The sequence below is a fragment of the Protomyctophum parallelum genome (genome assembly GCF_964188405.1).
Source record: "Protomyctophum parallelum genome assembly, chromosome: 4".
In the NCBI taxonomy this organism is placed as follows: Eukaryota; Metazoa; Chordata; class Actinopteri; order Myctophiformes; family Myctophidae; genus Protomyctophum; species Protomyctophum parallelum.
The window spans coordinates 22,497,944-22,519,431 of record NC_139700.1 but is presented as its reverse complement, the minus strand read 5'-3'; the positions used below and the strand labels follow the sequence as shown (position 1 = coordinate 22,519,431).

General features: G+C 44.1%; 1 protein-coding gene across 3 annotated transcripts in view; it reads left to right on the top strand.

Moving 5' to 3' along the window:
- magi2b (membrane associated guanylate kinase, WW and PDZ domain containing 2b) overlaps positions 1-21,488 on the top strand; it is a 126,300-nt gene that overhangs the window by 92,112 nt on the left and 12,700 nt on the right. The window contains exons 8-18 of one of the 3 annotated variants that reach the window (XM_083763900.1): positions 1,261-1,370; positions 1,638-1,820; positions 7,633-8,174; positions 8,581-8,749; positions 14,190-14,221; positions 15,266-15,458; positions 16,524-16,639; positions 17,665-17,857; positions 18,829-19,074; positions 20,564-20,749; positions 20,988-21,297. In XM_083763900.1, the coding sequence (XP_083620026.1) occupies positions 1,261-1,370; positions 1,638-1,820; positions 7,633-8,174; positions 8,581-8,749; positions 14,190-14,221; positions 15,266-15,458; positions 16,524-16,639; positions 17,665-17,857; positions 18,829-19,074; positions 20,564-20,749; positions 20,988-21,297 (2,280 nt within the window). Of the gene's footprint in view, positions 1-1,248; positions 1,371-1,637; positions 1,821-7,632; positions 8,175-8,580; positions 8,750-14,189; positions 14,222-15,265; positions 15,459-16,523; positions 16,640-17,664; positions 17,858-18,828; positions 19,075-20,563; positions 20,750-20,987; positions 21,298-21,488 lie in introns of all 3 variants that reach the window. The other 2 variants (XM_083763901.1, XM_083763899.1) reach the window with 2 other exon arrangements.

Here is a 21,488-nt window from a genome sequence, read left to right as displayed (position 1 = left end):
TTTGGATCGAAGCAATTCATTGAATTAATTATGGGTTGCATTAGAACAAGTGATTATCGTGTAAAAATGTGTGGGGGGGGGGGGTGTCCGGGTGCTGCAGCGAGTGGTACGCTGGTTGCGTGAGGTCGATCACTGCCGCTGTTAACCGGGCAATTAACCAAAAATATCTCGAAACCAATTTTTACAACCAATAACCGACTTAATCTTGCTCATGTAGGTTTTTTGAATAATCAAGAGACATTTTTTTTATATATTTTTTTATTTATTTCTTATATGTCAACAAATGAATGTAATTGACTAAAAGGACTAAAATGTGTGATTAACCATTTAACCCTGTATTATACTTCATTGTAATATTTCTTTGTACAATATTGGTGTAAAACATAGTAGCCAATTTACAAGCTTACAACGTATCGCTTGTAGATTTCCTATATTCACTATTTATTTTTTCATGATTGTTTATTAAATCTTTTTAGCAAATTGAAATTCGAGCGGACGTAGAATAAGCACATCGACAGGCTGGGTGCTGGTCTAAAGAAACTTCAGATATTTTTCAGTTTTCGAAAAAGTTCGACCTGATGAAGATCAAATCGATCGAAACGTATAGAAATAGAAAGAACGTCTTTCTTGTACATGTGGTGTGCGGGCTCCATCCAATATCTAGCTTCTAGCAAATTGAAATTAACCATCTTTAATCGGTTAATTTATTCTTTCAGCGCCATTGCCGTAGATGTAGGTCAATTAAAGCCTATTTTTTGATACAACGCTTACCACCATTGCCGTTGATGAATAGCAATTCGATCGATCGAGCCATAATGCTACTTACGGTTAGCTAGCTATGTTGTTAGCACAGCACTGGATCGTCCATCTTAGATCGTTGTCGCCATAATAATCCATTCTATCGGTTTCTTTCAATCGCCTGTATCTCCTATTCCTTGTCCCAGATGGCATTTTGGTCAAAACAACGTTTCTTTAATGGCACAGAGTCAAAGATGTGGAGCTCTCCAATGCCCCGGTTTGGATTCATATTGTAAACAAGGCCTGTCCAGGCTCCATTCAGCTTCCTAGGTTAATACTACTCCCGGTAGACTGGAAATGTGGCTTTTGCTCGACTGGAAAAAATGCTGGCGTGAATTAGATCCTAATTTTTCAATAGCACTGTGTGTTAACCACTTTCAAACTTCTTTTAAAATACCGTAACATTTTCAGTATAAACGAGGGTTTATTTGTGTGCTTTATTCTCTTAAGCCACATCAACAGAAGGACCCAGTTTGAGAACCCAGTCCTGGAGGCAAAGAGACGACTGGAACAGCAACAACAGATCCAGAGCCAGGGCCTGTCAGCCCTTCCATTGCCTACTATATACAGAGGTACCATCCTTAATCCTTATATCCGCGCGCGCGCTCGCGTACACACACACACACACACACACACACACACACACACACCATATCTTAGTCATCTGAAGATTTCGTTTTAGTCCATTAAATATCATAATATTTTAGTCGACTACAGTTGATGTACTTTGGCGCAGGCCTTGATGGCATCGTAATGGCTGATTTTAGACTTGGTTGTATGCTGAACATGGCCAATCTGTCTGATACCCATTCACTCTTTGTCATTGCTTGCGTCTCCAGAGAAGCCCTTGTTCACGAGAGACCCCACTCAGCTGAAGGGCAGCTTCCTGTCCACGGGCTTGCAGAAGAGCAACATGGGCTTTGGTTTCACCATCATTGGAGGCGACGAGCCGGACGAGTTCCTCCAGGTCAAGAGCGTCATACCGGAGGGACCCGCCGCGCAGGACGGAAAGATGGACACAGGTACACACACGCGACGTGGTGTCACCTCTGTGTGAAATCATAGCTGTTGTTTTTGCCTCTGCTGTCCCTATACTAACCCTACTTCGGCCTTGTATCTCATCCAAGAGATGTTTCTCGAGGCGTTGAAGCCCTGTCCGCTCACTTGCCAGAAGTCACTCATGATGAGACTGTCGGCTGAATGCCAAACATTTACGTGGCCAGAGAATACATATCAAAGAGAACAACATTGTTCATCAGAAAAAAAGAATGCAGGGGTTCCTGGCAGTTGCATGTTCCTATAGTGGGCACAAGGACGCATGTCTCTTTCTATGGTTTCCTTTCTCTACACTAATTTTTCCCAAAAGCAAAAAATTACGACAATATTAGAAAACAAATCCTCAAAACTGAGACTATATTGATACCGCCGTAAGTATGTCTGATTTGTACTTAGTTACGTGCCGAAAATAGCATCTATTTTTGGTGTGTATTACCATGAATTTCATGCTGCGTCTGCGACCTGTGTAAAAAACAACAACAACCCTGTGCTGGTACGGTTGGTGTCCAGCCACAGAGGCCCCTTTTCTATCGGGGTTGAACCGGTTCAGTTTTTTCCCCCGTCTAATATTGAACCAGTTCAGAGTGTTTCCACTGAAAATGAATTGGTTCAGAACCCTAAAAGTTAGAACGGAACTGGAACAAAAAAATGGCCACCGGTTCCATTCTTTTGGTGGAAAAGGGGCCTCTGAGTTATTGGTAGACATGAACCCAGCGGGCTGTGCCTGGCACGTGGCTGGGTGGGAGGGAGAGGTCTGTGTGGCGCTGTGATGCTGCTGGCCTCATGCCTGGACCCTGTTGGTTGCCTAAACTGAGCAATTTAGCTGGAGCCTTGCTGCTCATTTTCACCATCCCTCCCGCCCTGCTCTCCTCCCTTAGTTCATCTGGAATTCACTCTCGCTGACTTTCCCTTTCATCTCTGTCCTCTGCCATTGCGTGTTTTCAACTGCCATCTTTTCCAAGGCCTCTCTTTTCTCCCTCATCTCTTCATCCTTCCATCCCAGACTGTCAGCCTTTTCCTTTTTCGCCGTCCTGATTTCTCACTTGCCGCCGCTTATGCTCCCCTGTCTCTCTCTCTCTCTCTCTCTCTCTCTCTCTCTCTCTCTCTCTCTGACATTGCCAGAACCCGTCCACTCCACACAAACACATATACAGAGCCCTCATAGACGCAACACTCACACATGCACTGTGTGCAGTGTGCACTCACAGGCACATGCAGGCTCTACACAGCTCAGATTAGCTGGCCTATTTGAGCTGTGTGGCATTGCTTTTAGGGATTGTGTGTGTGTGTGTGTGTGTGTGTGTGTGTGTGTGTGTGTGTGTGTGTGTGTGTGTGTGTGTGTGTGTGTGTGTGTGTGTGTGTGTGTGTGTGTGTGTGTGTGTGTGTGTGTGTGTCTTTGTGCATCTGCAAAGTGCAGTGTAAACATTCTTACACTATCAGAGTTAAGTTGATTTTGCTGTGTGTGTGTGTGTGTGTGTGTGTGTGTGTGTGTGTGTGTGTGTGTGTGTGTGTGTGTGTGTGTGTGTGTGTGTGTGTGTGTGTGTGTGTGTGTGTGTCTGCATGCATACATGCATACATGCATGAATGCATGTATGCATAGACAGAAAGGGCCTCCAGCAGTATGAAATACAGGATTTTAGCTGACTGCATTTGTCATGGGGCTAGGACTTTAACTACAGAATCCGGGGACGACTATTTCTGTTAACACACACACACACACACACACACACACACACACACACACACACACACACACACACACACACACACAGCGTTTTGTATTTTCATTCACTGAGCATCATTGGGCAAGGCGAAGCAGATGTATGCAACTCACGGTGATAGGAGAAAAGGATCCATGAAAATCTGCTGTTTCAAGTGGACGATGTGCGTCCGTAGGAAATGCATCCACGTGTCTCTCCAAGACTTCCATGTTGGTGACAGGATCATCAGACGTAGTATCTGTGGATGACAGTGTGCTCCAGATGGCTCACATATCCTCAGAGACTCACCGAGGCACTCCGACCCTTCACTCTGTCTGTCAATCTTCTCTCTCCATCTCTCTCTCACTCCATGTCTCTCTCTTTCTCTGCTTCCCTGTCTCCCTTGTTTTCCCTCTGAAACTCTCTTATCTAATTTCTTTTCTCTTTTTTTGGAACGGCAAACAGTAACGGCATTGGTCAGGCCCACCCACACTACTGAAACGCACATTTCAACAACATCACTGAGCACTAATCACATTACCCCCCCCTTAGCCACTGTGTATCGCTCATAGACCGTTCATAGCCAATCTACGTGATGAGTTGTTGTGAGCTTGTAGATCAGGGGTATTCAACTAGATTAGGTCGGGGGCCACAACTGTAGAATGATTGTGTGTGGAGGGCCGCACAGCATGTGAGCGAAGCGCAATTTTCTTTTGGATTCTACAAATGCATTTTGTGTTCAAACATAAAGATCTATGTAGGCCAGGGGTCCTCAACTAGAAATGCTGAAGTTTTTGAATAATTTTTGAATAAGACCATTGTCCAGTCTCATGCCCCCCCTGCCCCCCTTAGTACAGTCAAACCAAGCGTATACAAATCGGGTCCCATCCAACCAACCAATACTGGGGTGCAGAGTATGACATTCATTTTTTTCACAAAATTCAAATTTTGTTCATTCAACTGAATGTGTCTCCATTGCGACCTGCGACCCCATTAACAGCTAGTGAGCCAGTCAGCGCAACATTGTCATCATGACATGCCAGCCCATAATACACAGGCACACACACAATCAGTCGGTCCACATTCAGAGCGTTAATTGCGTTGCTTGGCATTGAGCGGAGAATTCAACTCGCGGTGACTTTTTTTCCACGACCGGACCGCGGCCCGCCTGTTGAGGACCACTGATGTAGGCTAATACATTTGTGCACAGTATGAGCACAGGGTGATATTATGTCTATATATGTTAGGCAGGAAAAGTCACTATTATTCGACGAAAGCATTTTTGCTGCTGTTTATCTGTACTGTGAAAAAGGAAGATGGTGAATACAATATTATATGTATTCATGATCCTCTAATAAAGTTGCCTGGGAGCTGAGACCTAGTGTGTGCGGACTGCCTTCATTTTTCATTGTACTGTAGGTATCTTTGTCCAGCACCTGTAGAATTATTTGAGATGTGCGTACTTCCCTTTGGACTCTCTCTAATGTTTATCTGTACTGTAAAATGGCATTTAGAATAAATCGTGTTGTCAGTAAATATAGCTTAGAGACAGTACATTTACAAAATGGGAACTGGAAATTGTTTATTACTCATGTAATATTACTCATGTAACTAACAGCACTCTAAGAGTGCTCTTTGTAAAACCATAACAATCTCTCTGAATTCCTTAGAATACTTAACTTACAACATTTCTTCTGCAGACCTAATGTTTTAATAAATAGGAATAACATTTAAGTTGTAAAATTGGCTTAGGAAGTAAAATTGCAGCAAAATTGGCTTATAGTTAGAGAAGATTAGCTAAATGTGTGTCAAATCTGGAAAGAAAAATGCTTACCACTGGCTTTCTTCACAAATGTGTTCATAAAGGTGTCTACTGTAACATATAAATTTGTTCCAACCCAACTCCCTTGGGAAACTTTGTGACAGCTGCTGAAAGTTGGGGTACCATTATCAAAGGCAAAATTCCCCAAATTTCATTATACTTTGAGTAGCATGTGACGTGTCAAACTAGGGGGTTTTCATGATACTGAATCCATTCCAAGCATTAGTTTTGCACAGAAACACTCCTTGGGCTAAATCCGGCCATAGTCGTCAGTGTTTTTTGTGCAAAACTAATGCTTGGAATGGATTCAGCATCATGAACTAATGATTCAGCATCATGAAAACCCCCTAGTTTGACACGTCACATGCTATTAAAGTATAATGAAACTTGGACATTTTTGCCTTATATTGGATGTTAATGGTATCCCAACTTTCAGCTGCTGAAAGTTGGGATACCATTAACATCCAATATAAGAACAATTTTTTCTGTGATAGTAGACACCTTTATGAACACATTTGTGAAGAACATTTTTTCAGATTTGCCACACATTTAGCAAATTTTCCCTTATTATTACTAATGAAACAAAAACAAAACAATTCAAGGAATAAATTGCATTTTCTTCTGAAATGAGCATGACAGCATACCTAGAACAAATGGTGACAACTAGCACATGTGCTAACACACTGTAAACATCTACAATTTGCTGCAATGAGCAATGTAATTGTTATGTCCATTAGAACTATTATTAGAACTATTATCAGTTGTGCGTCAGAGCACCAGCAAAATTGGCTTAGGAATGGAACAAAAACAAAACCATTCAAAGAAACAATTACATTTCCCTCCTGTGTTAATAATAGCTTAATAGGTTGGGGAAGGTCTACGCTGTATTTTAATATCAGTTATGCTGGTACTTGGAGAGACAGATATTTTCTGTGGTGGTACTTGCCATAAAAAGGTTGAAAACCCTTATATTCTAGAATGTATACTGTAGGAACTGAGATGTCCTTTGACACTGGCCACTAGTTACAATGATAAGACACTACGTAAACTCATCAATATTGTTAACAGGTTTTTAAATCTATATATTATAATGTGAAAATATAAAATCAAGATTGTGCAACTGCATGGACAATTTAATTAGTTGGACTGTATAGGTCCATAGATGTATGATTTGCATATCAATGAGTCAGTTGTTACACTAAACAGCCTTATGCCCCTAGGCCTATAGTGCCTCTTCTTCACATCACTTCCTGGTGCCTTGTGGCGTTAACGTCACTCAAACCCCAAAAAGAGTGACAGTAAGTAACAACATGAAAGTGGAAACCACTGTAGGTGTAGTTCTGTTGAGAGGATAATAGTCCAATGTGGCACTTCAGAGGGACATTGTGCTTCTTCTGTGTCATTGCGACAAGCTCTGTTGCCCCTGAGAGTTGACAGTTATGGCAACAGAAGGTGACAAGACGTACTTTTCTCTGCACAGCATGTCGACCACTGAGGCCATGATCATGTACTATTTGTGAGTGTTTGACAGTGGATGTGCAACTGTGCGTGTGTGCGTGTCTGTGGGACAGATTTTGGACATCCACAAAACCAGTCGATTGTGGACGCATCATTTAATTTGGAACAAAAATTACTTTCACTGCAGTATTATATGGTTGAGGTTAGGGTAAGAGAGTAGGGAATTAATGTAAGTCAATGCAATGTCCCCAAATGTTTGCAAAACAAATTTGCGTGTGTGAGTACAAGTAATTCTTGTTTTCTTGCACACAGAGAGCTTTCCGAAGTTTCTCATGTTGACATAAGTTGACCACTTAAACTCTACTTAATTGACTGGGATCCCCCAGGTGTACTTTCTTGTTTGTTTTTTGGTCTTGGCCTTTATTGGATGGTACAGGTTATAAAGACAGGACACAGGGAGTGACACGCAAAGGTTGTTGGGTTTGGGAATCACACCTGCATTAGAGCTCGGCCATCGACCTAGGTGTACTTTTCCCCTGTGCACAGAATCTGTTGACTGAAAATAGCCGATCTACAAGCATACAAACCAACACAACACGCTATGAGTTTGTAGACCGGCTATTTTCATAGTTTGCTCGCCTGTTCTGACATGCCCAGGATAGGGACACTAGGGTTCATGTGGGTAGTACGTGGGTAGGCTTACAGACTGCCTGGGCCCCTTGGCTGATGTTCTATCTCACAGACACAGTGTTCCGTCCTCGCTGAAGCCCCTCTGGTCACCTCTCCCCCTCCCTATAGGTGATGTCATCGTCTACATCAACGACATCTGCGTCCTCGGCACCACGCACGCCGACGTGGTCAAACTGTTCCAGTCGGTGCCCATCGGTCAGAGTGTCACGCTGGTGCTCTGCCGAGGCTACCCGCTGCCCTTTGACCCGGAGGACCCCACCGCCGCTGCTGCAGCTGCCGCCGCCGCCGCGTCCCTGACCCCCATCGGCATGGAACATCGCCCCTTGGTGGTGAACGGCCGCGGCAGCTACGACCCCTACCTGGAGTATCTGTCCCTGAGCTCCCAGCTGCCCCCACAGGGCCTGGGCCCGCCCGGGGCCTCTCATCCTGGGGACACACATCTGGACGGGTCCTCGCTGCCCCCCACCACGCCCTGCTCGGTGCCGCCGCTCACTCCTCACGACGACAACGTGTCCATGGCCTCTTCGGGGGCCGCGGGCATAGCCGGGGCGACGCAGGGGGCGGAGCTGTTGACGGTTACCATGGTGAAAGGGGCGGAAGGATTTGGGTTCACGATTGCGGACAGTCCTACTGGACAGCGGGTCAAACAGGTAACCTGTGGGTATTTCGTTTTACGGTATGAATGCATGAGTGTGTTGAATGCGAATTGTGAAATTCTAGAGGATATTCAGTTGAACTTTACACAAACCTCTGAGCAGTATTATTAGCCACTTAATCCCCATATACTTTGTTGTATAACAAACTGTTTAAATTTGCAAATATAGGGACGTCGGCGCTAACATTTTATGCTCTCCGAATACGAAATAACCCGATGCTTGCGTCGATTTCATAACACACATTGACAAATCCAGAAAATGTAGTAAGTAAAGATTAGTACTACTGACTGGTCTGTGTCAGACTGTGACTGTGCCGGTGTTAATATTGTCAGGAGATTTAGATGTCTTTTAGTCTTAGTCAACAAAATGAACAGTGGACTGTGCTGTACTTTGGGTCCAGGTGCTGGAGCCAGGCTCCCAGGGCGCCGCAGGGCTGGTGGAGGGAGACCTGATCCTGGAGGTCAACCAGCAGCTGGTGGCTGGAGCCGGACACGGACGCGTGGTGGAGCTGCTCAAAGAGTGTCCGGTGGGGGCCGAGGCTAGACTCCTCATTCAAAGAGGAGGCACAGGTCAGTTGGTTTGTCTGCCTCGTCATGTGTGTGTTCTTGTTCCTACGGTACGTGTGTGCCTGTCTGGTTCTATTTGTCTGGTTCTATTTTTTGGTCTCTCTCTTTTTTTCTTTTGCATAAAACACACCCCGGACTTGTCTGTGTGACCCTTTGTTTCTCTCTTTTTATTTGTCTGCCATCTCTTGCTGGCCAGAGAACTGAATAACTTTGGTCTTTTTATTTTTTATTGAATACAATGTAATATTTCACACATTTTAAGCTATGACCACACACTTCTAGTTGAGTGTGTGGTCCTCTATTTCTAGTATGTTACTCTGCGTCACCATCAGGGCAATGCGATTTACCTGCATCCATTCCATTTTCAACATAACATTTTTGAAAGCTCTTCAGTGAAACTTTGTAGTCAAGCTATCATATTGAGATTATTTAGTCCAGGTGTTGTTGCAGCTATGATGACTGATTCACATAAAAAAAATACTTTCTGCATTTCTTCCATCCTCCCAAATCTAATGAACATTATGCCACATGCCTTTACCCTGAGGGAGTACATAAGTGGAGCTGCTTTTGGAGAGAGAGAGCATAGAGAATTTAATGGTGTAGAAGTTTGAAAGGCAGGATGAGATTTCTTGACAGATCACCAGGGCAGCATGGAGTGAGGCCAGTTTCCCTCTCTTCCTAATGTCCTGCTAGATTGGCCGCCTAAGCAGAAATGCATAGAAATTGCTCACTTTATTTGTTCAACATCTGTCAAAATGTGCCTCAACCACTTAAGCCCTATACTTAATCGTACGACAAATAGCAAATATAGCCAATCTACAAGCTTGTAAAATTTGTAAATTTGCTGTTTTTGAAATTTGGTATTTTTCTAAATTGGTGCAAAATTAACGCCAGAGTTATTTTGGTTAATGATGACTTGGGGCAGGCTTTACTGACAAGCCTGTTGCCCATCTCACCCTTACGGTTCCATGCACAGTGTAAAGTCAAATTCACTTCTGGATTTCTCCTTTGACTTGTTAATGTTAATTGTCACATCATTGTGTCATCATTGTGTGTGTGTGTGTGTGTGTGTGTGTGTGTGTGTGTGTGTGTGTGTGTATATATATATTTATATATATATATATATATCCCATGCGTTGAGACTGACCAATGCAAGTGCCATTTTTAGTGTTTAGGCATATTCTATTAAATAGAATATGTCAAGAATTCCTCCAGCAAAAGGAGAAAAGTATTCAGAAGTGTATGGCCGCAGACATACTGGATATACTATGACAAAATGTTGACAGAATTATGTATATTGATTGTGAATCTGGTATCTTGCCGGGTGAGATGATTTCATGGCGTTTGTCAGAACTAGATCAAGACAAATTGAATCTGTGATGTCAAGCACATGGCTCAGATATTCAGCAGTCCAAAAATATTCGCCAAGTCTCTGTGAGTGTGTCATTTCTGCAAGTATGCACACCATGCGTGCATCTCAGAAGGCAAGGGTTCGATTTGCTGGTGTGGAAGGGGGGAAAATCAATACTGTTTTTGACATCCAACCCCCTCTGGTCATTCATCTTTAGCGTCAGTGGGGGGGATTTGTTTTCATCCATGTCAAACTGAATTAAATACTGTATTCAGTGTATTGGGAAATGTAGTCTGATATGTTTACATCACAATTTGATCATTTTATTTAAATAATTGTGTTAACCACACTAACCCTGGCATCCCTATTTTGGGCAAGTACATTTTTCTTCTTCTTTTCAAAAAATGTCATTGAAAAATAACATCTACAAGCTCACAATGGGTGCGTCTTAGCTATTGCGATTGTATAGATTGGCTATTTTCGTTTGTCATACGAAAAAGAGTATAGGCTGGCATGATTAAGAACTTTTTCCCACCACAAATGGACCCACCACACACACACACACACACACACACACACAGAGCTGGTGTACTGCATGCCACCTGGTGGTTAACATTTACCACAGCACATTCTCATTTTTCACTGTCAGAAATACCAACAATTGTCTTCACAGCGAGGATACAGAAATTCAATACTCAAATGAAATTGCCTCATGCATATTTGAAACAAACAAACCCATATGCATATAGGCAGTACACACACACACACACACACACACACACACACACACACACACACACACACACACACACACACACACACACACGCTTGCATCCTCCAAACTGAGAGATGCTCCCACCCCCACCTTTCCCCTCTCAAACCAGCCTCCTCCCTTTCTGTCAAACCTTTCAAATCAAAGCCTCCAGACTGACTATCAGCCTGACACACACTCTCTCTCTCTCTCTCTCTCTCTCTCTCTCTCTGAAACGCCGGGCTAGGTCTTATATAAAAAGACTCAGACAATTGCTGTCAGGACCGACTGTACATTTTGTGTCGACTGGCACCGATTTGTTTCCAACACCTGGGTGTTTGTTTTTGTTCAGTGGCATGATTTCAGACGCTTGTTACACATCCGTTAGACGGAGCGAAATGCAGCTTTTTCGAACAGAAACGATGTGTCAGACTTCTGTAGCATGTGAGGTGAGAGACTGAGAGAGAGAGAGAGAGTGTGTGTGTGTGTGTGTGTGTGTGTGTGTGTGTGTGTGTGTGTGTGTGTGTGTGTGTGTGTGTGCTCGCGCGCACGTGCCTTTGTCTCTTTGTCAGACGAACTGCTCTAGTGTGGGCACTCTGCCAGAATTCCACTGAGCTGTGGTCGTGTTCACAGCTCCGTCCCCTGACATTCCATTTGAAGTCGAGCCAAATGCTGACGATAGACTGCTCCCCGCACCAATGAGAATGTAGATTGTGCTGGTGAGGAAAGGGCGACGGGCTCCACAAGCCAATCGGGGTGATCTGAAGGCCATCCAGGGACTCAGCAGGCTAGTCTGTGAGGCAGACCTGCCAGACTGACTCCCCTGCTCACTGGCTCACAAGCAACGGAGAGTGGTGCCTCACTAGCAGTCATTCATTTGGAATTCATCAGCATGCATGGGAGCTCGCCCCACACATCCGGCACATATGCTCAGCAATTGTATTAGCATTTAAATTAAGCTTAAACGTGTCTGTAAGGATGATGCTCGGACAATTGCCCTGTAACTCATATTCATTTTCTCCAGTGGGTCATTACGGCAAGTTTCCGGAGAATGGGTTATTAGAATTCCTTAAAGACTTCCTCCCTAAGGCCCCTATTCCCTGCAGAAGGTTATTACACGGCCTCCCCTCTGCCCACGCTGGTGTGGTGAATGGTTTCAGCACCATGGACAGCTCTATATACGCCTCCATTCATGTCTAAAGGATTCTCTTCAGCACCATGGACAAGGCTGATGTGTAGTAGGCAGAGTGCAGTGCCACAATGCCCCAGGAAGGCCAGCATACTAAACCTATGCTAAACCATACTAAACCTAACCTGGAGAGACAACATCTCGACTGCAATAGCCGGGGAGGCGCAGGCCCAAAAGCTCAACGGTTAAGGATTAACCTGTGATGTCATGACGTACTTTTCGCGATATTTCTGGCAGAGCAGACCTCTCCTTCTGTGGACCTTAATGACCAAATGAATAGAAAAAATCACACCTGTGTGAACTGAGTGGTGCAATCCCCCCCCCCCACACACACACACCTCTCTCTCTCTCTCTCTCTCTCTCTCTCTCTCTCTCGCAGCAGGCAGGCAGCAGGCACAGCAATACCCCTCTCTGTTTCTGGCACCCCCTACTGGTATTATTAAGTCACATACTCGTGCTCATGATACATGATACAGGTACACGGACATTGCTGGTTGTATGAGTGGTTGCACCACTCAAAAATACAAATAAAAAGTATGTCATGACATCACAGGTCCTCTCACATTTTTGGTGCTGGCTCCCCAGCTACAAGCTGTACTACTTGCTTGCTTTCTCTCCCCTTCTCTCTTGCTTTCTTTCTTCTTTTTTTTCACACACACACACACACACACACACACACACACACACACACACACACACACACACACATACACTGTCTAAGCATGTGACCTTCCCCAGCACTCAGATAAAGCGTTGCATAATTATGATGACACACTCTCAGATAATAATAGAATAAGGAGAAACAAACATGCGATGCCGTGACTGGAATAGGGGAAGATAATATGAACTGGAATAAGAAGAAATGCTTTTTAAAGTTTTATGTTATTGTATTTGTTTTAACCACAACCATATAACTACCTGATGATGTTGTCATGCCAGATTCGTAATGTACTATAATTTATGTATTTCTCCATGGATTTGTGATGTGATTTTAATACATGATTATATCCAATTGTTGTCACATTATGTATAGTATTGTTATGAATTGTTCAAATTGTACTAGTCTGTGACATTAACCAACAATTTAATTGCTGTCCAGTTTTCATTCCATCATCATTGTCATGTATATTATTATGATTCTTTCTCTCTGCTTGGGATAGAATGTTGGGGTTTTGTGTTGTTTGTTCTTGTTGTAGCCTTCATCTGTTAGACCTAAACAGCAAAGCAGATGCAGAATATGAATAATAATTTCCCTATAAGAAGAATAAATGGTTATGAGTCTCTAGGGCAGGGATTCCCAAACTGTGGTGCTTGCACCCCTCATGGTGCGCGAGCGCCTAGGCGGTGCATGACATGAAAAGGCTAATGGTGGTGCTATGGTTTTATTTTAAATATATGAACATATTATGCCTATATGACAGTTATATGCAGAATACAGTTATAATACAATTCAGTTTCATATATGCACATATGTGGATATAGGAAATATATGTCTATATAGCGTATGCAACATATTTGCAGGTGGACAATTTTGAATAATATGTCACATATATGTAAAAAAATATATGTTCATATATTTAATTTCCATGTGTACACACACACACACACACACACACACACACAGACACACACACACTTAAATGTATGTATTTGGGTCTCAGCAGCATCGGTGTCTGTCTTTGGCAGAGTTGTTTGTTGTTCTTGATATGTAGAGGCAAGGCTACTCCAGCTTCCTACACCCTAACCCACATGAAGTATGAGTTATATAGGGGTGGGAGGGGGAACTGTCTCAGCCTGCAGCTAATGATGTAATTATACTGAAAACAAATGCAATGACCAAACTCGTTTAAGGGTGTAGGGGGGGATGGGGGGGTGTTACACAAACACAACAAAACAGGAAGGAATACAAAATGGGTAAATTGTTGATGCTGCTGCCACAGATTCTGCACAAGGAGGTTTCAGCAGACTGGTGTCATGCTCATGTGAGCTGTGGATTTTCTGTAGTAATGCATCGTCTGCCTTGTGCGGATGGCTCACTGTGTTAATGTCTATTATGAGGGGGAAATTCTGTGTAATATCATAAGGCGTTGCGTAACACACAGCAGCCTTCCATGAGATTTAGCTAATTGTACTTCATCTCTTTTGTCTTCAGGCCACATCTCTCCATGGAAGACCTCCAAACAGGTACAGATATTAAGCCGTGCTGCTCCTGTGTGTCTGCCTCCCTCTTTTGGTGTGTTTGTGGTTGTGTTTATGGTGTTTGTCTGTGGAAGCAGAGGGAGAACACACGTTTCACCTGAAACGTGTGTGTTTGTCTGTGGAAGCAGAGGGAGAACACGTTTCATCTGAAACGTGTGTGTTTGTCTGTGGAAGCAGAGGGAGAACACGTTTCACCTGAAACGTGTGTGTTTGTCGCCGTCGCTTACTTGCCTCGGAGCTGTTTGACTTTCACTTCATAGTGTCCCATTCCGACGCATTTGTGGGTCACAGCTCAAATAAAAATCGAATGAAATAATTGTATAAATGTTAACACAAACAAACAAATCTAAGAAATATCATAAATTAAAAAAGTATATATAATGAATATGTATGATGAAAATAGCCAATCTACAAGCTCGCAATGCTGTGCGAAGAGAAGCAACGTGTTATGAGCTTATCTGCTATTTTCACTAGTTTGGGTCCCTGGCAAACGTCTTCATTTCTCTTTTGGGGTCTCGACCCGAAAGGTTTGGGAATCGCAGATCACACCACTACAGCTACAGAACCATTATGCCTTTTTACATACAAACACACACACACACACACACACACACACACACACACACACATTATATGTTGAACAAATTCAACAATAACATTTAACAATCTACCCTTTTAGACACAATATTCAGACAGAATGACTCATTCACATCATAGCGACATCATAATGATATTTAAAATATTGATTTGTTTTTATGGTGTGCAGGAGGCTAGACTGTGTGTGTGTGTGTGTGTGTGTGTGTGTGTGTGTGTGTGTGTGAAAGCCTTGTTTATTTGTATTAAACATTTCAACAAGGCACTTCAATGTGCTTTACATACTGTAGAACATAAAGCAAAAGAAACACATTACTTATAACAGGACATTTGACTTCAGTAAGAGTTTAAAAATGAAATCACATACTGTATAGTCCATGTATAATTCTCACATAACGTTTTTTTTTTTAACTCCGTCCCCTGGTACCCTGGTAGTTCCCAGACCAGTGGGACCCTCACGGCAGTCCCCAGACCAGCCTGAACGCCCCGGTACTGCCCCCCGGTACACCTTTCCCCAACCAGCCACAGCATCGTACCTCTGTCCCGGACTCCACCGAGGGTTTTGACCTGAACAAACCTGACCCCTACGACCTCTACGAGAAGTCTAGGGCCATCTATGAGAGCCGACGTAAGTGCAGAGCATCTCTCTTAACACTACATCATCCTGAGCATCAGTTTAGCACCTCTAATGCCACTGAATCTTTCAGAATAAAGGTGCTAGAGTGCCAAGCAGATGAGGGAGATTTTATTCTGAAAACGCCCGCCTTCCCTTTCCCCCAAAAACCGGGAAGCGAAATATTCAATTTTTACATCGTGCTAGTAAGTCTGATCTCTCTTTAGAAGCGTTAATATTGTAAGTCTTCTTCCCTACAGTCTTCTTCCCTACACACCCTATAAATAGTACCTGGATCACTCACACAATATTCAAAGTTCAAGAGATAATAATTCACAATTGTTAAGTTCAGTTCCAAATCCAATACAGTTCTCAGTTACTCCAAGCCCTCAATATTTCTCACAAAAACGCGGTACTAGTTTGTAAACCCGCACGGTACCCGTTTGTAATCCAGCCCCTCAGCTCTGCCTCTGTTTTGTCTGCACGTTAAGTACTCACGGACAGAAAAGTTTGTTGTTTAAATCCCCACTGCTCTGAGGGTTTCCTCCTTCCCATCCCAACGGTCCATAGAGAATAGGCGTCCTCTCAGTTCGATCCTCCAACAGTGCCTTGTCCTCCACTCCAAACCAAATGATCCATGTGACAAACAAAACATAAACTTTACGAGTCTACAAACAAAACAAAGCGCATTGTACCGGGGCATCAAACAGCCATTCCTTCCGGAGCTCAGAACGGGACGCCAACTCACTCCTCCGCCAGGTAGTGTGACGTCAAGCCATTGATAAAAGGGAACGTACTCGTGTGAATGAACTGAACGCAACCAGTGGGTGTGAGTGGTGACACCGCTAATCATCACAAAATGGAACCTCATTGTTAAATTGTTGCTCAGGATTTTGCTGTGTAATTTACATACAAACAAACTGTCACTGTGAATATCACGCATTGGGGTGAATTGTTCAAATGAAGTAAAGAGTTGAATTTATTTTCTTGCGTGTGTGTGTGTGTGTGTGTGTGTGTGTGTGTGTGTGTGTGTGTGTGTGTGTGTGTGTGTGTGTGTGTGTGCATGCGTGCATGTGTCAGGTGCGGAGTACATAGAGGTGGAGGTGCATCTGTTGAGGGAGAAGACGGGGTTTGGCTTCCGCATCCTGGGGGGAGACGAGGCCGTGCAGGCTGTGAGTCCGGACGCCCGTGACAAGGCTCGTATGGGACGGGCTGGACCACACATTTATAACCACTAACCTCATATTACACAACACACACTGCATTAATAATTACCACGCACGCACACGCACACACACACACACACACTGATCAAATAAAACAGTCCTTACGCAAACATCTGCAGCACCCTCACATTCTCACCCTGTCCTGAACCACTCGCAGAACTTTCCATACTTCTTTAAATATTATCCCACAATTTGGCAACCCAGTTTTTTCACCCAGTGCCAATTATCTAATGTAATCCTGGGCGCTACACTTCCTCTGCCAACCTGGGGGGGGGCAGTGGACTGACCTCATGCCTCCTTCTATGCATGAGGAGTCCAAGCTGCTTCTTTTCACCTGACAGGGGGGGGGGGATTTCCCTGGCCGGACGTGGAAGGAACACGTTATTCCGACCAGTTCCTTTCACCTCCATCAGGCGCCCCGGCTGGCCAGGGAGAGGTAGTTTTAGAGACCAGGATTACTGCATGTTTTTGTGAGGGTACCTACCCTAGGGGACACAGAAAGAACTTTCCATACTGATGATGATGAAATGCCTTGTCTAAGTTGTCACAGGTTTTGACCAGATGAACCCCTAGTGTCCCTATTCTGGTGCGAATAGTTGGCAAAAATAGCTGATCTACAAGCTCACAACACATAGAATAGCGAGCTACAAGCTCACTATTCTAGTTTGGTGAAGATCTAGTGTTGAGGAGGAAAAAGGGAGTGGGCCGAGTCTAGTGTTTGACCCCTGGGGGACTCTGGTCAACGAGGTATATATGGTTTAAGTGGTTAAACGTATTCAAATGGTCAACGAATCTGGCTGCAGAGTTAATGACCACATCGCTGGCAGCAGTGTATTTAGGAAGGTCAGATGAGCTGCAAAGTTACCACGATTAACACTGCAAATGTCACGACTGAAAGGTTATGCAAGAGGTAGGAGATGATAATTATTATCATCACTATAACACAAGCCAATGGTTCTCGTATGCTGCTAATATTGATCATCGTCTCCTAACAGATTGTGATTGGCGCCATCATTGAGAACACCCCCGCTGAGCGTGACGGCAGACTCAGACCCGGAGATGAGCTCATCTCGGTGGATAAGATGGTGGTTGCTGGGAAACCTCACAGATACGTGATCGACCTGATGCACGCGGCCGCTCGCAACGGGCAAGTCAGTCTAACAGTGAGGAGGAGAGTGCAAATGCCTGGTGAGAGCACCGTTTTGTTTACCAAGAGTGTAAAAAACGTAGCACGTCTCACCCCCGTCACCCATTCTGACTTGAGATCAGATTCTAAAAATGTCTTCTACATCAGTTTTCTGAAAAAGCTATGTTTCTATATCAGTCATTCTTTGATTTTTCAAAAATAGCAGACCTACAAGCTCGTAGTACGCCACTCGGTGGCGCGCTATGAGCTTGTAGATCTGCTATTTTTCTATAGCTAAAGCATAACGTGATGCTAACACCAAAAGGGGTTCCCGCCCAAAATGGGCTAAGTGGGGTCTGCGACGCATAGCCAGGGCGTCCGCAAACTAATTCACAGATTATTTATTTTATTTTTTAATGCTGTATCATTACAATCATGTTTATCTAATTGAAAAGAGTGCTGTCAGGTTTTGCCCACAATCAATTAGAATAGAATCAGTATTGGCACATGATAAAATGATAATGACAACATATTGTAGTAGTGGTTTCTGTTTATGACTATGAAATGATTTTGATTGAAATGTTATAATACAAATTGTTCTAATGGCACCTAAATGTACACATGTGGTTGTAAGTATATTCTTATCTTATATCTTAAAAATCCACCCCCCCCCCCCACCCCCAAGGGGTACCTTGGCCAAAAAAGTTAAGCAACAGGCCCCTGTTGTGCATCTGTCATATATTTAGTATTGCAGTAGCAGCACCATTTCAGATTGTCTTCTCAAATAATGTTGAATTGAAAAGCATAAGTAACTCACATTTGAAATGACCGGTTACCTTGAAAATGCTTGAAAAGCCGGTAATTGAATGCTGAATGTTCTTTTTTTCCCTGCACATGCACAGTTACACTTCGCCAACCATTAGAATAAACTTTTAATCAGATAGGCTTTGTGACTTTGAGTAACGTACACTTACACTTTTTTACAGTAGCAGATCACTTAACCTACAGTATGTGGTCTGTCTCCCTCCTCCAGGTGAGCCATGTCCAGTGAATGGCCGAAGCCCAGGCTCAGTGTCCACCCAGCACAGCTCTCCTCGCAGTGACGCAGCCTCGGCCTCCGGTCCTGCCGCAGCGTCTGCCACTGCCCCGGGCGCTGCCTTGGCTCCAGAGGGCTCGGCCCTTCAGACCAGTGACGTGGTCATTAACCGCAAGGAGAATGAGGGCTTCGGCTTTGTAATCATCAGCTCCCTCAATAGACCAGAGAACGCCACCGTAATCAGTAAGTCACAGAACTCACGGACAGAAAATGCCGTTGTAGAATAACGATTCACAAAACAAAACTTTAATGCTGTGTTCACAATTGCGGTGACAATACCTGCAAAACAACCAATGTTGTCAGCTACATTACTGCATCACTGAAGTGTTCCTCGGCCCACTGTGTAACTAAAAAGGATAGGGTTAAATACCACAGTGAACTAGTTAACGGCAACAATTAGAGTGCTGAAAAAAGTTGAAGACAGCTCAAGTGACAAGTGTTGGCCATCAGTTTGTAGCATTTTGGACTATGCATTTGTATAAATAATAGACGTGACCGTGAGATGTAATCATGCAGTATAATCATAGCATTCAAATAGTCTTGCCCAAGTTTAAATAATCTTGGCACCCTCTGGAGATTTCCTCAGACGCCTGCATACACCTGGGGGTATGCATTGCATATCCCAAAACTCTGTCTAGAAGAGCTATCTTATATAATGTATTAGTGCACTGCAGGATGAAGTGGCTCATACTAAACAGTTTCTTCTTTGGCCATTATATCTAGAAGAAGTTGTGTATTTTTGCAGTCTTTTCTGTCAATTGTAATGTGTGTAGTTTGCTCTCTTTGCTTCCAGGTATTTAAAACAAATCATGAGTAGGGGGCCTGATTTTTTTGGGGGGCATGAATAAGACAAACACTAAAAGTCCATAGACTTGGCTGCCTCATGACCTCATGTCTGAAAGCCAGACGTTGGAGGGACTAGCGCTCCTCAAAAGGCGACATGCAAGTGGGCAATACATACTGTAGCCACCCATTTGTGCAATACTCCTTTACCTAGCCTGAGCTAACGTGTTAGGTTTCTGGTCTAGAGGGGCGGGTCTCGGCTGAGATTTGCGCACGCCCTGATTGGATCTCATCGATCTGTCCGTCACCCCCGGCCCCTCCTCTCCCCCCTAGTGCAGCGCTACGTCACATCATTTGGAGCGACGCCCACCCGGAAGGGTTGACTCCCACTTTTAGACCAGAGCGGCCAATGCGTTCATCCAGGCTTTCAATTTTTGCACCAACAAAAATGAAAGCCTGGTACCGAGGCTATCCTTTACCTGAAGTCGTACATGTTGTCATACTTATAAGTTGTCACTTATATTGGCGAAGTGGTACAAATGTGATTGGGTTAGCCAATCAGGGAAGCCGAGTTCCCACACCCCTCCCAAACCTCCCATGCCCCGCAGACACTCGGACAGACAGACAGATACAGATATTTGTGTTTTTTCGATTATCTGTGTGCAGTGGCAATTGGCCCCTTACACCCCCAGGCCACATGAGGCCGTCCAGTCAGACCGCACACCAGTTATGCCTGGGACAAAGATAAATGCAGAGGACAGTGCAGCAATAATAATGAGAGGAACAAAAGTCATTCAATTCAGTCAGTTTAAATCCTTTTATACTATAAAGGTTGGACACCTTGATCCAAAATGAATACCGACACTCTCCTCACTATTGTCCATTCCAGCTGTGCCCCATAAGATAGGACGTATAATCGAGGGCAGCCCTGCAGACCGCTGTGGGAAGCTGAAGGTAGGAGACAGGATTCTGGCAGTAAACGGACAGTCCATCATCAGCATGCCTCATGCAGACATCGTGAAACTCATCAAAGACGCTGGGCTCACTGTTACACTGCACATCATACCAGAAGAGGGTAAGTACATGTATGCATGTGAAAGGATGGTGGTGCATTTGACAAAGTAATTCATGTCAGAGTAATTTTTATCTTTTAATGTTAATGTTTCAGGGTGCATTGCAAGCTGTGTGTTCTGCAGTTCATTTATCTTCCTGGCTTAAAAACATGTTCAGCTTGCAGTTAATTCCAACTGTTGCTATGAAACGTCTGTGTTGTTTTGTGAAACCTATGTTGCCATGGCAACTCTCCATTGCAGATGCTCAATCTGGGCCGAGCTCAGAGAAGCAGAGTCCAATGACACAGAAACACAGTCCCCACACCCAACCCAGCCCTGTAGCGCAGCCTAACCAAGGAGGCACCCAGCCCAGCCAAACGGTTGCCCAGCCTGGCCCGACCAGCACCCAGCCAGGACAAGCACCTGCCCAGCCCTGTCAGACACCTGCCCAGCCGAGCCAAACAGCAGCAGTTACCCAGCCTGCCCCAGCAGCCACCCAACCTGGAACCCAGCAGAGTCCAGTCTCCCAGCACCCTGGCCCTCCACCCCAGCTCTACCTCCATGACGGCAGGTAACAACATCCCAATACTGTGATGATGAAGGGGAATTAATGTTGCATGTATTCCTGTGAAGTCTATGAGTCTGAGAACCGTTGAAATAATGTATTTATCAAGTTAACTTGGAGAGAACATTCTTGAGATCAGAGAACCACGTTTTTGAGGCAGACTTGCACTTGATGTCACATGATCAGGCTCACTGCGG